Raw genomic sequence first — 22,177 nt, forward strand, 5'->3', positions numbered from 1 at the left:
CATTTGAACATAAATCATACATCAAAGTTGGAATACAAATTAGCTTTGTTTACCTTTATTGCTACCTTATGGGATGATCATATACTGGTTTTTCTTGGTAGGAGGTAATATTGCAAGTAGAAATTTGATGTGTGAAGTTGTATCGGAATTATATTTCTAATTGGATGTGCAATTCCTTTTATTTTAGGATTCCTACTCTTGACTGATTGAAAGGCTTGAAACATTCTTTCTATCTTAGATTTGTTAATATATGAGTTCCTAAGTAGGTAAGTGTTTGAATTTCAATACTGTCTGTGACCTGTTTCAACTTTATTCTTGTTAATGTCTATTATAAGGCGGTTAGGTTTTCTCCCTAAATCGATTTCCATCACGTTTTTACTCATCATCAATATAGTCATTGATTATTATGGATATAACAGTTTGCGTTTGTACCCTACAAAATTTGAATGTTAGATACATGATCTTTTTTTCTCTACACTACAATCTCGATAGTAATTAGCTTTTCATGTTTATTTCATATTAATGTTTAAGTCTCTTTTTTTTTTACCCATTCATTCTTTTCTTCTCGCATTAATATGTGCTAATCATTAAGTTACAATATTATATCATAAAAAATGAGCTTAAACTCGACAAGCTCTAAGGGACGAAATATCTATTGTTATTGCAACCTGTTATGCATTGTATTCACGACACATAAAGATGACAATGTTGGCCGAAAATTTTATAGATGTCCCAAAATTTTAATGAACAAAGATTGCAACTTTTTTTAATGGGTTGATGAACTAAGGGATGCAATATATGAGTGAGGGGATAAAAAGATAAATGCATCTGATGATAAGGTGAAGAATGATCTCAAAGATTTAAAATTTTTTATGAATATATTGATCATGTTTGATTTTGTAATCTTAGCATTACTTTTATTGTTGGTAATGTTGCATTTGTTTTGACGATGTTGATATATTTTGGAGGATGAACTGTACTACTTTAGGTTTTTTTGGTAAGCAAACTCGTCTTTTTGGCTGAGATGCGCTTATGTTGATCTTATGTTTGTATGATTGTTTTCAAATAGAATTTTGCGCCTCAAATAAAACTGTAATTTTCAAACAGAACTGTGTACATATAATAAGGGGTTATTGTAATCATTATCACATACAATACTTTTAGAATCATATTTTTAAAGAAATTAACTATCTAAAACAAGAGTTTCTTTGAACGGAGCTTTTCTACGCTAGAAACAAAAAAATTAATGTCAAAACCCTCCATTTAAAAAAAATATACCAAGTCTAACAACAACGCTCTCTATTTTACCTCTCGGTAAGGTAACCGAATTCGAATACCTACAGTCATCTTCTTCGTCCGAGCTTTCTCTCTATGCCCGGGATTCCACTATAATCGCTTCCGTTGAAGAAAATCCTCGAGTCTCTTCTCTCTTAAACTCCTCTGGCGTTGCTAATCCTACGTTGCACGTGTATAGAAACTTGACCCTTTTGTGTCCCTCTGTTCGCCTGCGGAGATCCCTCTTGTCTTCTATGCCTCTTTGGGATCATCATCCGTCAACTCCACGACGCAACATTCTCTCTCTTTTATTCCTGGAGGTCCTGTTGTAGATGCTCGGTTGGTGAGCAATGGCGCTTTTCGTTAGCTTTCTTGTGATCTGCCTCACTTTGGGTTGTTTATGGGAACCCGGGTCTTGCCAAGTAAACGACTTTCGGCGAGCGTAAGTAATTTTTGTCTGAATTTTGTTTGATGTTTTCCTTAGGGTTTCCTGTTTGCTTGAGTTGCGGTGTAGTGCCATAATGGGAGGCCACTGCAGCTGGAGCTCGTTGCGTAAGCATAAATCTCTCCTCTCCATTATGCGAGAAGATAGGGTTTTTTTAGTTTTGCGAGTTTAATTTGCCAATGTATCGGATCCAATCGGTAGATTCTGCCAATCTTATTTTTCTATTACTTCATGCATGTCACCAAATTTATACATGATGTTAATATTTGAATCTCTTAAATTAAATCTATAGGAAGTGTACTTATTTATAATAATGATGAGAAATTGTAAATCGATTCTAATCTAGTGGCAGCATTTGGATCGGTTTAATCAGTTTTATAAGATCAACTTCACATTACATACAGGCATAAGGCAATGAGATTTTTTTTTCTTTTTTTTTTTTTTTGTGACTTTTGGGTTGTTTGGTTTAATATCATGTTAACTAAAGTGTTATTCATATTACAATTGAATATATCAAATGCATTTTTTTGGGTCGAATGTTTCTCAAATAATGTAAGATTATTGACATCAATTAATGATAATTCTTATCTCCTTTTTTGTTTTTATTTCCTTACTCTGTCAGATTGACTGATAGAAAATTCGTTAAATTTGGCCGACATATTAATTCATCAAAATATGACTTAAAGGTTATTTATGTATTTTCAATTTTATTAATATTTTATTGTAATTCCTTAAAAGACGACATCCGCTAAACGTGAAATAGTATATTACTTTACTTATTGGCATTTGCTTTCAAACTTATATTCAGTTATAGAGATAAAGGTTGTTGATTTTATCATTTATATAATCACAGCACTGTTCATATTTACAGGTTTCCTGTTGTGGAGCCAGATTTTGGTCATACAAAGCTTCGTCTTGCAAGAGAAGGTTTGGATGCAATTCGAAGAATTAGTTCTCCTATTGCAGCCGTTGCTGTAAGTTTTTCAGTTTTGTGTTTTTCTTTAACCTTATGCTGAAAGTAATGGAGGCTTCTATTTGAGTTTTATCATATAATGTAAGGAGTGACCCCCATTTAGTAATTCAACCTTTATATATGTCATAACACGGCAATGTTTTTGTACATGTTTCCATGGTTTATTTATTTGTTTAGTAAGGATAAAACAAATTTGATTAAATCCAAAATTAGTTTTCTCAACATTTGATTCTCTTGCTTTCTGTAATGTGGAGATAGGCTTCAGAAAATATTTAAATTTCAGTAAATTTTTTGACAGATGTGGTGTTAGAGGAAGCAAAGTTGAGGTAGAGCTAGTAAAGGAAAACTGACAACTAAGGTTTAGGAGGAAGATTGTGCACAATGAATCCACCTCGTTCTTCACTGTCTAACTTGTTTTAGCAAGATGAGAGCTTTTCCTTGTTATTCTCCATACTCTGAAGAGGTGCCATGCACTGTATAACTTGCTGCTACATGGGGCTTGGTGCAACTCTGCACAAACTTCCCCAAAAATTTTGATGGCCTAGCTGATTGTGGCAGACTTATACAATGTGGCTTCCTATTTAACATATTTATTCATAAGAGTCACCAACTAGACACATTTAATCTTCTAAAACTGAATCACATTAATGTGGTAATACCCACCAAAACAAGGCATACATAGAATCAAGTATCATAGATTCATATCCACATTACTAACAGACTGTTTGGGATCACTTTTGTTTTTTATTTTTATTTTTTATTTTGTTTTGTTTATGTTTTGATTCGAAACAGAACATGATTAGTATGATTGATTAGGATATGGTTGTCTTTGAAGACACGAAACAGAACATGATTGGTATGATTGATTAGGATATGGTTGTCTTTGAAGACACTTAAAACACCTAAATATTATTTTGAGTGTTTTCAAAAACATGTTAATTTGTTTTTAAAAACAAAAAATAAAAAAACATTTAAAATACACACCAAACAAGCATGCTTTTAAAAATAAATTTTAAAAATAAAAGTAAAAAAAAAAAAACAAAATTGATCCCAAGCAAGCAGTAAGAGCCTAAAGTCTTATTAGTACAACTATTGTAAGACAATATAATGTTGCTTTAACAATTCATCCACACTTAATAAATTGTCCATACTATCATTGGTTTGTACAACAATTTCCACAGAATTACTTGGTTCAGCTTGAAATAAAAGAGTAAGGGGTGATTTACCATTCCATTAGCAGCAAAATCACATTGTAGCAGTTAGGGGACTAAAATTTGCCACATCCACAATATTCATAATATATATATATATATATATATATAACAAGGAAGTTCGACAGTGTTAGTGTAGATATGTAACAAGGTAAAGATACATCTGAAATGAGAATCATTTGTTTCAAATGCATTTGCAAACTTTAATCATATATCCATATATATTATTGATTTTTTTCAAGATTCAATAATAGAATAATATCGTGTCTTAATAATGGTTATCTAATATTTCATTTGTAACACATTCATAAAATCAATTTCTAAGTACCAAAGGCTGGCCTATTAAATATACTACCTAGTTGCACTACCAAAATAACATGGGTCGACCCCAATCCTATGTAATGTAGGTTTCATCAGTCTTGCATTGTAGATCATAAGGGAATTGTCCGACTCAAACTAAAAAAGGTTTACATACCATGTTAGAAACTCCATTACAAATAAATCATACCCCAAATATATATAATTTAATTAAAATTAAGATGAAAGTAAGATGAATTAATAATTAATAGACTAACATATAAAAGTAAGATCATAACAATAAATTTCTTCGACCTCCAATTCAATATAAACAAGTAACTTAAATAATTGAGATTGTAATTTATGAATTCAAAATTATCCTTACTCTCATCACTTAAGTTTTAAGAGTCTTCACTAGAATCATCATTATTGTCAATTACTTTCTTTATTCCGTTCTCCTTAATTGTGTTATTATTCTTCCTCATTTTTTATCTCAACCAGCTTCATCTTCCTTAATCAATAAAAAATAATAAGAATAATAATTAATTATTAAAATAATAAATATATTGATGATTAGAATTTCTATCACTTAAATATTCTAATTTCTAACAATTAATTTTTTATGCTAATCTTTGCTCTCTTGTTAATTTGTGTTCTTTCTTACATCGTAGAAGTCAACATTGAGATCTTCCTCTTACGATTGCGACGTTTTAACTTTGTTTTCTTCTATAAACCATTCATTATCTAATGGTACATTAGAAAACAATGGATCTTCATCATTCCCTAAAATTATATTTTTAAATGTCTTTTCTTTAACCTCTTGTTATTCATATATAAATCAATGAGTTCATTTTTAAGATATTTATGCAATTTCTTTTCTTGATATGAGTTTGTTTATACATACTCCAGTCTTGCTTTAAAAGGTGTGAAGACTTTAGTTATCTCCGGTCTAGTGTTCAAAGTTATGGTGATATTGATGGAGATGTTATTAGTAGAATCCAAGTTGGTTGGTTGAAGTGGAGGAATGCTTCGGGCTTATTGTGTGATAGAAAAGTACTGCTTAGATTGAAAGGAAAATTTTATAACGTGGTGGTGAAACCTGCAATGCTCTATGGCGTTGAATGTTGGCCTTTAAAAGAGAAGCATAAAACTAAGTTAAGTGTTGTCGAGATGAGAATGATTAGGTGGATGAGTGGCTTTACACTTAGAGATAATATGCAAAATGAATATATCCGTGATAGGGTCGGTGTAGCTACAATGACGGACAAAACTAGAGAGAGTAATCTTAGATGGTTTGGTCACATTAAACGTCGACCATCTAATGATCCGATTAAAAGAGTAGATGCTTTAGATTCTACTTAAATTAAGAAAGGCAGCGGTAGACCTTGGAAGACTTGAGCATATTGTATAAAAAATGATCTTAATTTATTAGAATGAAATGAAAATATCACACTAAATATGACAAAATGGAGAAAAATGATTCATGTAGCTGACCCCACTTGGTGGGATAAATGTTTTGTTGTTTTTTTTGTACTCCAGTTTTGCTCACACCTTGATAATGAGCATGTAAGACCTAATATTTTGATTTTAAATATTTGTAGTTCAAGGTTATCATATCCAAATTGAATTAACCACTCGGCTATTCGTTAAAAAAAAAACACAATCAACATATTGTATAAATTTTGTGGAATTGAACTAGTAAATATTAAAAATTATTTGGGAAATATTTTGCTATTGTACCTTTGGCTTGTCATAATCTTAAGAATCCTTTCTTATCTATAAATGTTATATGTTCACGACCAACCTTTGCTTAGCAAATTTGATCTGTGGTATGGATGACTTGATCTCAACATATTGCAATTGATGATTCATATAATAGCCATTGTGATACGATTCGACGTAGAAATCGTCACAAATTTTCGTAGAACTTAGGGCAAACACGAATTTTATTGTAATAATCTAACAACTAAACAAGAGCACAAAGATAAACACTTACTTTTTGAGAGGCATGCGATTTTTCCCAATTCCTACAATTCGAGAGGTAGGAAATCTCTCCCAAAACCTTAATCTAAGATTCACAACTCAATATCATCCTAACCCTAGACATAATAAGCCTATTTATATGCAATAATAATAATAACAAAAGAATAAACTGCCCTTAGGCTTACAAAAGAAAAATTTGCGCTTAGGCTAGGAGCCCTTGTAACAATGCTTCCTCCCCCAAAAGACACATTGCTTTCATGGTGTGAAAAAATGAGATTGTTTCTCTATCAAGTCGGGTGGCTTTCACTTGATGTCATTGTCTGGCAATGCTTTCCATTTTATCACAAATTTATAGTGATCTAGAGAAGTTCGAAATGTAGTCTTGTGCACATCCTTCGGCCACATCTGAATCGGCCGGTGATTTGATTTCTAGTCAATCTTAGAGAATATAGCACAATCTTTGAATGTGGTGATCTAAAAGGATTCGCGCGACATCAGGGCAGATCACCACTTTAAGCGCTGCGGTATCAAGCAAAGAAATAATGAGCGGACTCGAGATGTAGCACTTAGAAGAAATAATATGACATACTGAAGGCTTTAACAAACAGAAGCATGCAGGATTAAAGTTAGCAGAGATAAAAGATACACCTAATACAAAGTTAACAAAGATTGTGGTGATCTATAAGCTACGTGATAAGTTGATACCAATTCGATGCGATTCAAAGTAGAAATCCACATAGATTTTCTTAGAAATTAGGGCAAACACGAATTTTATTGTAATAATCCAAAAAAGTCAACAAGAACACAAAGATATGCACCTAAGATTCGAGAGGTAGGCGATTTCTCCCAATTCCTACAATTCGAGAGGTAGGAATCTCTCCCAAAACCTAAACCTAAGACTCACACCTCAATCTCATACATATCCCCTAGCCCTAAACTTAACAAGCCTATTTATATCCAATAATAATAATAATAAAAGACTAAACTGCTCTTAGGCTTACAAAAGACAAATTTGCCCTTAGGCTAGGAGCCCTCGTAACACATTGGCATTGCAATTCTTTTTCATTACTTGTTCACATGCAGAGATCTGTTTGTTTTGATGTCTATGTTCATTATCCTCGTAAGATGCAAAATTTTGTTGTGATGGTTTGGTCATTCTGTTTTTTAACCTTCTGATGTGATTTCAATAGAAACCATGCTCAATGCTAACTTTTATTAATCCATTTACATATAATGAACTAAAATTGCAAGGCAAAGAAGAATACAAATGAGAGAGCCAAGGGATGGATGAGCCTGCGTGGTTGTGGACGCATTATTCCTGGCTAGTACTTTGGGTTGTGATGCCATGCCCCTTCCTTTGAGTTTTGTGCTACAACTAAGCAGATTTTGTCCTTGGATGGCGTACAACTTTCATAGATGGTTTGGGGAGTTAGTTAAAGAAGAAAGCAGTGGCAGGTTTTGTTATTGTGCTAGAGAAAAAACATTACAAACTAAACTTGGATCTTTACAAAGATCTACCATATTTTAGGCTTTCAGCAACGAAAACTGTTCTTTGAAGTCTTACAATAAATCCCGTGGTGCATACCTGCATACATGCATAAATACATACTTTTCTGCAACATATGCATGCACAATAATGAATTCATACATGTTTGGCTTTTTTAATTGTTTTCAAACTCAGAAGTGGTCTAACTTGTGTCTGCCTGATATCGGATATTGGTATGAAACAAGACTGGAGCATGCTTATTAAGAGCATTGCACTCATCCTGCTCCATTGAATCTACTAGTTCCTCAGGGTTTTCAATTTTGAAAATCTGATGTTGTGTTTAATCTTTTTCACATGTGCTCGCTCACTAATGGGTTGTATTAGACAGTCCTATTGTGGTCGGCAAAGTCCTCTATGTCTTGATTCTGCATATCCTCATGATACGGTGTTTAACAGAGCAGTTCCAAAAACCTCATCCAACTTCTTAGATTTGTTATCTTAAATGTGTTTGTGGAACCTTGAGGAAACATCTTTTTCTTTTTTTTATATTTAGTAGAATACCTTCTGTCATCTTTTAAATCTATCATCACCTATATGGTTATTTAGCAAATGTAAAATCCACGGTTCATGTTTTGCTTGTGGTTTCTTGTTGCTTGCTGAATCAGGTCATTGGTCCATACCGCTCTGGCAAATCATTTCTTCTTAATCAACTTCTTTCTCTTCCATGTGATAAAGGTTGTTTATTCTGTTGCTCATTATTTTCTATTTTCCCTTGGTATTTCAAAGTTTATTTCAATATATTTACTGACTATTGCTTTCTATTTGACTGTGTTTTGTTTAAGGTTTTGGCGTTGGACATATGCGAGACACAAAAACAAAAGGTGAATTGATGCATTGATAAAAAATTCATTCTCTAATGCTAGGGAGTAATTTTCTTCTGAAGTATTTCGTAATATCATGAGTGAAGTGTCAAAATAGTCCCCTGATTATTTTCATGTGGTCATTTTAGTCCCAAAGTCTATAAAAGTGTCAATTTAGTCATCAGATATTTTGAATGTGAGTTGTAGTAGTCTCCACAGAGTACTATTTGGGGACTAATTTGACACTTTTATGCGCTCGGAGACTGGGACTAAAATGATCCCATGTAAATAGTCATGGACCTATTTTGGCTCTTTACTCATAAAGTCACAGTTTTACTGCTTGTTGGAGCCTCGAATATCATCGGGCAAGCTGAGTTTTTTCTTGTAGGTATTTGGGTTTGGGGTGATCCACTGGATGTGGTTGTTGATGGTGTAAAAATTTCTGTCCTGTACCTTGACACTGAAGGATTTGAAAGTATTGGGAAGTCAAATGTGTACGATGACAGGTATAAAGCTGGAAACAGATTCTTCTATAACTTAGAGATTCTACCTGCTGTATTTTCTATCGTTTACTCAGGCCCTCTTCATGACAGGATCTTTGCCCTAGCAACTATCATGAGTTCTGTGCTTATATACAATCTGCCTGAGACGGTTTGTGCTCTTTATCTGGAGACAAGTTCTAGTGGCTTTTAATGGGCCTCGAGTAACGACTTCCAAAGTTTCATACAGAAGATTAACCAAATCCTTAACGAATATGGGCTAATTTATTTTGGGTTTTTGTCGTTGTAGATTCGTGAGGCTGATATATCCCGTCTGTCTTTCGCTGTTGAAATTGCTGAAGAATTTTATGGCAGGTTAAGTTTATTGTAGTTTTTGTCATGTCTCAGTGTTTTCTTTTAAGGAATATTTACACATACCACTCAATTCCTATGTATTTACATAACTAACACCTAAACTTCAAATTTTACATACATACCATACTACCTTACCAATGCTTGAGAAGGTGTTTTCACTTTTTAAAAGTTAAAATGGTCGTATTTTTGATGTGATATGAAAGATTTGAGTGGTATAAATCTAAATAACGAAGTATAGGTGTTGGATATGTAAATACATAGGAATGGAGTGGTATATATGCAAGTGCCCCTTCTTTAATAATGATTCTAACAGTTCTCATATCCTTCCTCGTTGGGTCATTGGTGGACAGAGTAAAGGTAATGTTCTGATAATTTTTATCTGACTTTAGTATAGCCTATGCTTGATTTTAATATTTTATAGCATTTGTTATTTCTTCAGGGGCAAGATGTTGCTTTTGAGCCTGCTAAACTCTTGTGGCTTATTCAACGTGATTTCTTGCGTAAGTTTTCTTTTTTTTCCTATTAAAAGTAAGTAGTTATCTATAGTCAAACAAATCATGACTTATTGAGTTTTTGATTTTGCTTGATTGAAAAATTATCTTATTTTTATCCTCTTGTGACTTATTGAGTTTTTGATTTTGCTTGATTGAAAATTCTATTAGGATCCTGTGATCCTCATTGTTTATTTAAGTGGCTTTTGAGGGAGAAGTATTTGAGCTGCATGGATGCTTTGTTAATAATCTTGCCGCATAATTGATTTGATGCAATTTTCTTTGATCGAAGCTCAAAAGTTCTGTAAACATGGCCACAATTCAAGAATATGGGATTGTGTTATGCATGGGGTACATTAAGTTATTTTTAAAATTAGAAAATAGAAAATTAAATATGAATGGATTTGAAAAATGTATAAATTTGAATTTAGCTTAAATAAAAGTGAATCCATCCATCTACATTGACTAGTGCATGCGTGCAAACACAAACAATAATCTGGTCACATTAGGCTCATGAGTTTCATGAGCATAATGAACAAAACATAAAGTGATTCATGAGCATAATAAGGAAAATGGTAAAGTGAATTTTTTGCAAGGAAATTTTATATACCATGATACCTATGAAGCACAAACATGAACATGAGGACACACACAACGACACAACATAATTGCAAAATATAGAATACATCACGCTAAAGACACTTTTTTATATTTAGTAAATTATTAATATGAATATGTAATTTTTTTGTATTTTCTTTTAATGAAATAATAGGATTAAATATAGTATCTTCAAAGAAATTTTACAATGACAAAATAAAATTAAACACAATTAATAATAAAAAAATTCTTATGGCACAAGTACATATAGTTGTTAATTTTGGAAATCAACTCTTATTTAGATAGTAAAACCTTAATTTTTCTTACTTGCATTAAAATTTTTCTAACATATGGATTCAATTCAAAGTCTTAACACAATAATAGCAAATGCATACCTCCTTGTGTAGCTCTAGATTATCCACTAGCATCATTATACAATATAAATTTAGGGTCTGTTTGGGGCAGCTGCAGCTTATCCAGCTTATGCTGATAAGCAGCTTATCATGATAATCTGCTGATGAACAACTGATCTAGATAAGTTGGTTGGCTGTTTGGTTTGTGCGTTTGGAAAACAACTGATTCTGGATAAATGACTATTTTGCCCCGGTTCTAAATAAGTTGTTTAGCTGTTTAGTTTGTGTGTTCTGCCCCTATTCATGGCTTCTTTGAAGTTAGGATTAGAAGGAATGTCTTTGACTTGGATGCCTTTCAAAAGTAAATGTTCTTTATAGCATGATACTTCATTTGCAAGAGTTAAAAGTACAATTTCCTTCAATATTCTTTATTTGGATATGTCATGTCGTATCCAATACTAAATCCAAATGTTATTTTGAAAGCTTAATATTTGTTGTGACAAATATTGTTTTCATTGAGGATGTGGGACTCTATAAAATATTGGGAGTTCAGTCACCATAGAACTTAGATTTATGTATGCCCCATTTTTGTTTTCTATGTAAATACAGTTGGGCTAGTTTGGGAATGGTTTCAACGATTAATTTGAAACTTACAATCCAAAGAATGACGTTTTGAATATGTACAAATTTTCTAGTTTATTAAAGTATTTTAAAACTTGAATAATCTTGAATATTTGTAGATGCATATAAGCAGAAGGAAAAGTTTGTGCTATGGAACAGTGTTCAGTGCTAACCTCGCATCTTAATTTCTTAATAGGAAGTTGTGGATGGGGTATAAGTAAAAGCTTGTTAATCATTTAACACATGAGCATTAAATTGAAACAACTTGTCAACTTGTACCATTCTGCAAATTGTATCAAATGTTTGTGAATGTTGGATGTAAAGCAGTTGTTTTTTTTTCAAGGAAGCAAATAAAAAGTAAAAATGTAAATTTAGATAGTGTAACCTCATACAACATGTCAGTTAAGTTTTCCAAATTATTTGAGGTGATTAGGTACATATTCATGGCTCGTGTCAAATTTTCTATCTTGCATAGAAGTCTCATCCATTGTATCTATAGCTTCTTGAGCTAGAACACTATGAGACTCTTTATGCAATGAAATCTAATTTGTTACTAGTATATATAAAGTTCAGAGAATTGGACCAGACATTGAACCGATAAAGTGAGAGGTTCAAGATTTAATGTTTGAATTTGGGGTTCAATTGAATGACATAATAAATTATAAATTTATTTGAATATGAAAGAAATGAGGTAGTTCAAAAAAATTGATTATGAAATGTAAAATAAATACCTCAATATTTAAATAACTAACACTACAATAATTTTGGCATGCTATTCCAAAATGTAATAGCAATTAATTTTAAAAAAAATTAAATATGAAATATAAGAATCACACCGCAATAAATTTAAAAGAAAATTATAATGAATAAAAATTAAATGTTGTAGGAATCTAAAATCTAGTACAACTTTCCTCCCTGTTTGTACTTCAAACATCTTATAACTTAGTTTCTTTGAGGTTCCTATTGGCTACCATCTGCCACATTGGCATGTGATCTCACAATATGGTTAGATGCTCTTCCTCCAATCTCTGAATCTGCCATGTGGAGCTGAGGAACTCTTTGCCAACTATGTAATCATCCTCTTCCTCAAAACTCCATTTTTTACCCTTCTTGACTCCATCTCCAAAGCCTTTCTTCTCCATTGGAAACTCCCCATGTAGAGCCAACGTACGAATTGCTTTCATCCCTTTGGCTTCTTCCCGTACCTTTCTTTTTTTTCTCGCAATGAGACAAGTCTCATAAATGATCTCGAAAAGCTCTCTTCCACGGTGAAAGAAGATTTAGATGAACCGAAACAACCTATTTCATGTTGATGATGGATATTGAGGCGATTGTGTTGCCAACGAGGAAACCGACCAGTTCTCTTAAACCGAGAATGGTTTCCAGAGTTTCCGGTTGGAATGGCGGTTCAAGCGGTCTGCAAATCTGGTTCTTACTCTCACCTGGATTGGAACCACGCCCGGTTCCCGGTTAGAACGGTCAGACCGGTCGGTCTGGCTCGGTTTTCAAAAGTATGGGTATATATGAAAGGATGTAAATAATGTTAATCGATTACAGTTGGCTTGATTCATGCCAAGGTATGTTTTTGAAGATTTATATAACTAGAACAGGATTGGATATCGACTCAGGACCTGATTATAGATAATGAACTTCAAAAAGAGCTCCTATAACTTTGGGAGATATAATTAGTTTGAAAACAATAGGAAGGAAAGAGGGTAAACCCAACATATTGCACTCACAATTGCTCCGAAAATTAAATTAACTTGACGTGCAAAACTTAGTATAAATCAATGAAGAAACATACTATTGAGGATGAAGCAAAATGGTTGAGATAATGCTAGTAATGATGATGATTATAATTATGCTATTAATGGTGATTTCTCGCAGAAGGCAAATCTGTTCATCAAATGGTAAATGAAGCCCTCCAGCGAGTCCCCAATGTGAATGGTATTTTACGCCATCCACCTAAGTCCTGTGCTTATTATAAACCGTGTCAATATTGGATGAAATTTGTTTATATATTTCACCTTTTTCTGACTCTGCAGGAGACAGATATATTGATCAGGTATTTTTTGGCTGGAACATCTCTCATATTCTGTTAGCTCTTTTTATAAATTCTCTCTCAGTCTTTCCCACTCTTTCGTAACCTCTTGTAACAGGTAAACCAGATTAGGGACTCTTTAGCCATCATGGGTGATAATAGCACAGCCTTTAGCTTACCTCAGGTACATATTCTTGTCTTATTTAGTTGATATTCCAATTTTAGGAAAAAGAAATTTGAGAGTAGAGTTCTCTTTTTTATTATTGTGTACTTATTAGAAATAATGGATGGAATGAATGTCATTTTCATCAAGTAAAGGCACTTATATTTCTTATTCTAGCTTAGGAAAACATTAACATCAAATTTTAGTGTGAGTTTGCGTTGCTGAGTTTGGTGAATGGCTTTTTCTTGAAGTAAATATGCTTGATTTCGTATTCACATCAGTGTTCTTTGTAAGTTTGCATTGATGAGTGTGGAGAATTTCATTTTTTATCAAGTAAAGATATTGATTTTGGATTCAAGCTTAGGAAAAGTTGACATCAAAGTTTTTTGAAAATTTGTTTTGTTAATTGTTGTATTTGTTGAGGATGTGAGAGAGAGAGGGAGAGAGAGAGTTAGAAGTTTGAATTGTTGAGTGTGGTGCATTATGAAGAGAAAGAGGTGAGCGGAGGGGAGAGAGAGAGAGAGAGTTGCAAAATTGTATTGTTGAGAGATTTGTTGATTTGATTTTCTAATGTTAATTTTATGACCTAGGCAATTTTTTATCGAGTTGGCATATCATATGGTATAGGATGTTGCCTAACAATACAGAACTCATGTTGCAGCCTCATCTGCAAAGGACGAAACTTTGTGATATGAAGGATAGTGAGCTTGAACAGTCATATGTAGAACAAAGGGAGCATTTGAAACAACTCGTTGCATCAATTATACGTCCAAAGATTGTCCAAGGAAAAACCCTCAATGGGGAGGAGTTTGCATCTTTTCTAGAGCAGGTGCTTTTTTTTTTTCATTCATCCTTAGTGCTAAATTTCTATTACAGCTTAAAAATAAATTATTGGCTTAGATTTATGGACAGAATAGATGCACCAATTAAAGCAATAGATAGTCTACTTTTTCGGCTGAGCATCTCACTTTTCTTTTATATCCGTTAAACGTGTTTCAGATTCTTGAGGCATTAAACAAAGGGGAAATTCCATCAACTGGTTCTCTTGTTGAGGTTTTCAATAAGGCGATCCTTGATCGGTGTTTGAAGCTTTACAATAAAAAAATGGATATGTTGCATCTGCCATTAACCGAGGAGAGGTTGAAGCAGGCTAATGATGAATCGAAAGTTGAGGCAAGAAAGCTCTTTGATGAACAACATTTTGGTCGACATCATGCTGAACAATCTGCCTTCAAGCTTGAAGAAGAAATGCTGAAGGTAAGATAAAGTTATGTTAAACAAAATTAAACTGATTTTTTTTAATTTTCTTATCTACGTTAAAAAATCAATCATTCTTTAGCATATATAGCATGTACATTTATCATTTTTTAATATTCTTTTTTTTTAATGTCCGTAACTTCTTTAACACTATTTAGATTTCCCCTTGATATTATTTTGAGATAATGTACCAAATTCTTTTTCAGTTGGAAAGAGTATTTATCAACAAATAAACTTCTTTCTTATCTCTTCTTTTTTTTTCTCCTACTTCAAGATTTCCCTTTGATGCATATCAAGAAATATGAAGAATTCATTCCAAATAATTGTTTAATGGTTATTGAATTAGAAATCTATGAGAAGTTTAAAACCGAAGAAACACGCTTTGACAAGACTTACGCCATAATCATAAATTCATATTATATCAATTTTGACCAAAAATCAATCACCTTTGCAAATCCAATCACAAATGAAAAGGAATTCACTAGAATTAAGATCTAGCCTCATACCAGTATAAGGAGAAGACTTTCCATTAAATTAACATTCAATACTTGCACTACACACAAATAATTTAACTTCTGTTTGAAAGAAAGTAGAAAACTTATTATGCAAAAACTCTACTTTTTCACCCCTAATTTATCAAATTTATAATTATGGTGTTCCCTGTCTAACATAAATAAAATATTGGATTTTTTTTCTGTAAATTTGTTTTTTTTATTCTGCCAGAATATATCAATTGTGGAAACCATATGAAATTTTAATAGAAAAGTTCTGCAGGAATCACACGTGGATAAGCATTACAGGAGATATGTTCGCATTTTTGACCAAATCCACCTCCATATGTCACATAGTTTAGCTGACTTCCCAAACCGCTGTAACAACAAACCACTGTAACCCTAGTTTAGCTTGAAATTAGGGTTGTAAGTGAATCTATACACTTGGACAATTTGAGTTTGGCTCGATTAATACTTCAAATTCATTCAAGTTTATAATTAAACGAGTTTGAACTCTTTTGAAGAACTCAATGGCTTAAATAAAGCTACGAATCAAAGGATAAATAAACCAATCTTTAATATAGTTCAATTCATTTATTTTTATTCACAAACTTATTGTCCAAAAAGTAACTTATTCAAAGTTTGATATTAGGCTCAACAATAACTTATAATTTATTTAATTGAAGTTTAATTAAATATATCTTATTTGATTACTTATTTAATAGTAATATATTATTATTAATTCATGGTGTTTTCACAATTCACATCTCTTATGTCCATAATTTTGCCCATCATTTCACACCTTGAGTTCTGCCGCTTTTAGTCTCCCTAAACACCCAGCGAGCACAATTTTTTTTTTTGTTTCAGCCTGCTTAGAAGTTGTAGAAAAGGGTCTTAAACTTTATTGATATTAGTCCAGTACATAGTGTATATTGAAGCATCTTATTTCTTGTTGACTTTCATAGTTGTAATAAATTAGTTTTGTTTCTATGTGATCAAAGTGTTGCAATCATTTTTAGAAGTTAGTGTGAACTTATTCTTCCATAAAATGCTGCTTATCTTGGTAATCGTTAATGGGTTTTTTAAGCATTTTGGTTTTTCTAAATTACATAATATTTTATTAGCAAGTCTACATATTGATTTGATGCAATTTCTTCTTAAATATTCATTTTAATGAACATGCATACTGGTTTTAATTTATGTTGTATGATCGTAAGGAAGTTTTTTCATGAACTATTATCTTTTTTTTTTTAATTGATGTTTGTTTAAGTTGTGCCAGGTAGTTAGATTATATTTTTTTATTTATTAATTTGCTTGTACATAATTGTAATCTTATTTGGTAATATGGGAGAGGAAATATTATTTCATTTTCTTAAGTGTTGCTTGTTTAATTGCTCGTTTGATTAGTTTAGGTAAGTCATGTATAAGCTAAACATAGTTAAAAAAAATCAACACAAGTCCAGTATGAAAATATATGTGAAAGCTTGGCTTGAGCTCAAGACAAAAATGAACAACTTTTTATACAACCAAATCAAGTCAGGGCATGATGTGCTTGGCTTTGCTCAACTCTATTATTGCCCTGCTTGAAAGGCCCCATTAAATGAAATCGAACTCCATCAACGACAAAGCAAAAAAGAAAAAAAAAAAAGAGTCAACGCAAAGAACCGAATCAAACTAACACATATTGGAGAATACAACACATTCTCTGAAAGGATCATCATTGAAATGTTTACATAAATAACCTAAAACCAAACATACTAAATGACATATTACAGGATAACCCAAATAAAATGAAAAATAAATTTGCTAATTTGCTTGTTTAAACTCATGACATTTGCTTCCGGTGAGTGTAGACTTTATCTCCATTAGATAGCTAGGACAATTAGCATTTTTGAAGGTTTTTTCTTAATGCCAATGAAGCTTGAGCACTGCTTGAGTAATATGGTTGAAACTAATGTGCGAATATGCTTAAGAGAACCTATGAATTAAACTATATTAGCTAGTTTGTGTTGAAGATTAATTTTATGACAATTATGCTAAATTCATTCTATCAAGAAACCATCATCCATATTCTGTAATGATCCAGATTTATTAAGTCTAACTGTATTGAAGTTTGAATCTACTTTTGGTTTTATATCATTTAGATACCTTACCTTACTAAATTATTTTTATTCAAAATTTTTCCTTTTCAGATCCCAATGATTGTGAGAAACTTGATAATTCTTTTAATTGTTTACACAGGTTTATAGAAGTTTTCTTCTGGCCAATGAATATCAGTCTTCAAAATTGTGTGAGTCATTGTATACAAAATGTGAGGATAAAATGGACCATCTTCAAGCACTGAGACTTCCATCCATGGCTAAATTTAATGCTGGCTTTCTTCAATGTAACCAAAGTTTTGAAAAGGAGTGTGTTGGGCCTTCAAAAAAGAGTTATGAGCAGAGAATTTCAAAGGTTAAGTCTCCCCACGCTCATTATCCTGGTTTTTATGATGTTTGCCTGTTATTTGGAAATGCATGAATTCGAATGGTAGAACATCTCATGTTTCTTTAATTTCCATCATTGTGTATGGTTGCTTTATAATTTTGTAACATGGGATTTTTTTTCCTTCTCGGTTTATACTGTGGTTAGGATATTCTGCATCTATTCCACAATCTTAATATCTATGGTTTTATTGGATGTTCCTTGTGGTGAATCATTTGATGTTCAATGTCTATTATCGTTAAATTATGTTTATTTCATTTTAGTTTTTAGCTAAGTGCTCTTATGATTGGAAGATTATCTTTATTTCATTTTAGTTTTAAGCTAAGTGCTCTTATGATTGGATATTTAATGCTTTGGTGTTTCCTACCTATTGGTGACTTAGTAGTATTATGCTTGTAAATCTTTGCAATAAAAATAACCTGTTCAAGTTACTTGTCTGTGTTCACAACCACTAACCTTGTGGAATTAAAATCACATCAGCATTAGCCTTATACCAACTTTAGCGCGCTCGCATTAATGAATTCTCATTTTTTTATCAACTCCATGGTGTTCTCTCCTCTTAATCGAACATGAGTGAGAGTAGGGCACAACTTAGCTGATTAAATATACTTTTAGTAGCCATTCTAATGTTGTACCAACTAGAATAAAGTAGGTGATAAACTCAGTGACCAAACGACTCAAAATAACACATCCAACATAACCCGAAACTCACATAGATCCAATAGATTAATACAAAGATTATTACAAGTCAGATGCATTTCAAAATATTTTACATTCATCTATAGAATTTTAGAAAACATCATAATTCATTTACATAAAATTAAACTTTTATTGTATAATTTACATTAACATGGTTCATATCTTGCATTAAAACTAAACATCACAATGTTGGGTAGTAAATTCATAATTTAATCCTAACTCAGGTTCAACTTTAATCTTTTCTCTTTCTGTTAAAAATGACAATAATTTGATGAGCTTGCGTGCGCAGACATGTAGGCATGCCCGGACGCACGCACGGTGCCCTAACTATTATCTGAATATTGGGATTAAAAAATAATCATATATAAATTTGATGCATCACATGTAGTTAGTCTAAATTGAAATTATATGATTAATGACAATATAAGAATAAGGTAGTCTTACTAAAAAAAAATCTTAAATGTCTGATTGTCATGTGTCATACTTGCCAAGCATATTAGTGTCAACAGAATAGATTAATCATAACATAGTATTATTTTTTTTATATGGTATATCTTATGTATAATATTTCATATATGAATGTCTGGGTTCAGTGGTTATCATAAGATAGCGGAATGTCTTGGATCCATATCATATATCATAGTCGTGACCCAAACCATAGGATAACATCATTAATATTATTGAACCACCCCGTAAATCAATATCAGGAGGATGAGCATCTTATTTCCTCATAGGGGCTCTACTTATAAGTATGTTGCCACACATGTATGGGTCATAATATATGATTGCCAACCCATACCACGTAGTAAGATCTTTTTTAGACTCGTTGCATTTTTCATCATTGAACATTTAAATGTATATATCATCATCACAAATATGCTAATTGACACCATGATTCAATATGCAAATCGTAAGTACTAGCGGACCTATTTTTAAAATATTTCATTTTAATATAATATTTGAGTGATCATGATATGTCAAACATTTGCTTTTATAATTTCAAGTTGATGTGCAGACATTTAATCATGAATGGTAAGATCTAAAAATTCATTTTGCAACATGAAGACTTTTAATATATTGTTTACATATAAAATTTAGATGTAAAAGATAAAAAAATTGCTCCATAATTAGAAATTGAATATTGCCCAACTAATCATCGGCATCATGTTATTATTTATTTGGATAGCAAGTATTATGTTTTCATTTTTTTAACAATGCCCAATTCTTTCCATGTTTTGATGTTGATTGCAATTTTTAATGTTTGCACTTTTGATGACATTGATAATTAATAATGATGATGATGATCATGATGAAGGCATGCTGCATCAGTCTCAAATAGGAAACATGTCATGAATTGATAAATTGCCAAACTTACTTGAAATTATCATTCTTATTTTGCATCACTCATGAATGCATGAGTATTATTCTTCATTAGAGTAAAAAATATTTTCCATTTTAATAAAGCCAATTACTGTCTTCAGATGCTTGCAAAATCTCGTGCACTTTTCATCAAGGATTACAACAACAGACTCTTCAATTGGTTGGTAACTTTCTCCCTCGTAATGGTCGTGGTGGGTCGATTTGTCATAAAATTTTTTTTACTTGAGATTGGTGCATGGGTGATGTTCATCTTCCTGGAGACGTATACAAGAATGTTCTGGACATCAGAGTCACTCTATTATAATCCGGCTTGGCATTTTATTGTAGCCACTTGGGAATCTATTGTTTATAGCCCAATACTCGACCTCGATAAGTAGGTTCCCTTGTCACATTCCTTATCTGATGATTTTTAATCTATAACCTTAAGGGCCATTTGAGATCAATTTTTATTTTTGCTTTTATTTTATGTTGTTTTTATTTTTACTTAAAATAAAACAATTTTTATATGTTATAACATTAAAAACACTTAAAATGACTTTTGGGTGTTTTTAATGTTTTTAAAAACAAATTAATTTGTTATTGAAAACAATTAATTTGTTTTTAAAACAAAAAAACAAGAGCATACAAAAACATACTAAACAAATATATTTTTTTAAAAAAAATGTGATCCCAAAGCTTTTTTGGGATCATTTTTGGTTTAGTTTTTGTTTTAAAAACAAGTTTGTTTGATACAATATTTAGGCGTTTTTATTTTTTACTTTTAAAAATAAATTAACTTGTTTAATAATGTTTTAAGTGCTAAAAAAAACTACCACCAACAAATATGTTTTACTTTAAAGATAAAACATAATCAAAATAAAGTAATAAAAAGTAAAAGTGATCCAAAATGGCTCCTTGAAGGATAAGATTTTTGCAACCTTCTATGATTTAATTTCTTTGTCCTGATAGATGGGCGATCCCATTGGGATTACTGGTGCTGATATTTGTCCTGTACTGGCGGTGTTTTGGTAGAAGGAAACTTGGTGGTAGATACCTTTTGCCTCTCTACAACCCTCAAAAGAGGGGCTCGAGTCGTCCAAGGTCAGACTAACAGAGCCAGCGAGTTGAGACTCCATTTCCGTCTTCTCAGTGTGTTCGCTGGGTAAGATTTCTTTTCAATAGCTCTTTCTGGTTCTAAATCAACATTGGAAAAAGGAGAAGTTTGGCATATAACCGTTAGTTTGGTTGGAGCTTAGCCACAAATGGGGTTTCTGTTTACTTGTACAATTCTTTTGTTTAAATTATATATATCTGGAGAGTTAAGTGGGCAGCACTAATTTTAACCTGTGCTCCTGCATCTCTTTTTTATACGAAATCGCTCCATGTTGCCATGTTTATTTGGTTTAATTTTTGTATTGACAAAAGAAATTTTCTTTGTACTTATAGCTTTATGGTCTTTATTTTCATTATTCTGATTAGTTGCCACTTGCCACGAGCTCTGGATGCATAACATATGAATTATTTGAAAGTCTAACGTATGAATTAAATTTTCAACACTTTTTTGTTGCTTTTGTCCCTTTGGCTTATACTTCTTTGTATTTTAAAACTGCCGTTGTATTGAATTATAATGAGTTGAACTATTTCTGAAGAGTTTAAGCTGAACCGATAGCTTGTCCCTTCTTTAGTAAGGCCAGATATAGTTATCGTCTTATATTTTTTCTTTTTTCAATTGCAGGTTTCTACTCTTTTTCACAAAACAAAAGATATAGAAAATAGTGGGAGCTGGCTTTCTGTAGACCGGTGATTGTTGTTTGGCATTTTTATATTAAAAAAAAAATGCTCCTTGCAGCCAGAATTATTAAATATTCACCAAAATTTAAATTGGCATTTATAATTTTAGAATTACATCATTTAATCCTGGCAAATAAACTCGCCAATTGTAGTTAGGGGTGTAAACGAATAGAGGTTATGTTCGTGTTCGGTTCATTTGAAATTTAGTTTGAAATAAGCTGGTGTTCGAAATTATTTGTGAAATCACTGTTCGTGTTCGTTTCTTAACGTACGAGCCGAACACGAGTTGTTCTCGAACGACGAGCCAGTTTGACATTCCTAATATTAATATATATATAAATAATATATTATATTAATTATATAATTTATATTATTATTATTATTAATTTATTATATATTATAATTTATAAAATTTAATTTTTTAAAATATCATAAATTTTTTATAT

General features: G+C 31.9%; 1 protein-coding gene across 2 annotated transcripts; it reads left to right on the forward strand.

The window, feature by feature from the left end:
• Window positions 1-1,305: 1,305 nt before the first annotated feature.
• Window positions 1,306-21,899, forward strand: LOC110035748 (guanylate-binding protein 4). Of its 2 annotated transcripts, XR_002295171.1 has the most exons (18): window positions 1,306-1,717; window positions 2,592-2,694; window positions 8,336-8,405; window positions 8,513-8,551; window positions 8,919-9,036; window positions 9,124-9,181; window positions 9,320-9,384; window positions 9,735-9,741; window positions 9,824-9,884; window positions 13,334-13,393; window positions 13,492-13,511; window positions 13,606-13,671; window positions 14,312-14,479; window positions 14,650-14,907; window positions 17,640-17,852; window positions 20,063-20,334; window positions 20,910-21,102; window positions 21,676-21,899. XR_002295171.1 is itself a non-coding variant. In XM_020740033.1 (17 exons), the coding sequence occupies exons 1-17, from the start codon at window positions 1,626-1,628 to the stop codon at window positions 21,049-21,051; spliced, it is 1,812 nt and encodes a 603-aa protein (XP_020595692.1). In that variant the 5' UTR covers window positions 1,306-1,625; the 3' UTR covers window positions 21,052-21,317. The 2 variants fall into 2 exon arrangements, 1 of the variants encoding a protein (XP_020595692.1); XM_020740033.1 differs by lacking the exon at window positions 21,676-21,899 and having other exon boundaries at window positions 20,910-21,317.
• Window positions 21,900-22,177: the final 278 nt, after the last annotated feature.

This window comes from Phalaenopsis equestris, unplaced genomic scaffold (assembly GCF_001263595.1).
Source record: "Phalaenopsis equestris unplaced genomic scaffold, ASM126359v1 Scaffold199599, whole genome shotgun sequence".
NCBI classification, from domain to species: Eukaryota; Viridiplantae; Streptophyta; class Magnoliopsida; order Asparagales; family Orchidaceae; genus Phalaenopsis; species Phalaenopsis equestris.

Excerpts from the sequence above, each read along its gene's own strand:
- LOC110035748 (XM_020740033.1), top strand. The coding sequence starts at position 1,626 with ATGGCGCTTTTCGTTAGCTTTCTTGTGATCTGCCTCACTTTGGGTTGT. Across the intron at positions 8,552-8,918 it reads GCGAGACACAAAAACAAAAG|GTATTTGGGTTTGGGGTGAT; the intron begins GTGAATTGATGC and ends TTTTTCTTGTAG. Across the intron at positions 17,853-20,062 it reads ATGAGCAGAGAATTTCAAAG|ATGCTTGCAAAATCTCGTGC; the intron begins GTTAAGTCTCCC and ends TACTGTCTTCAG.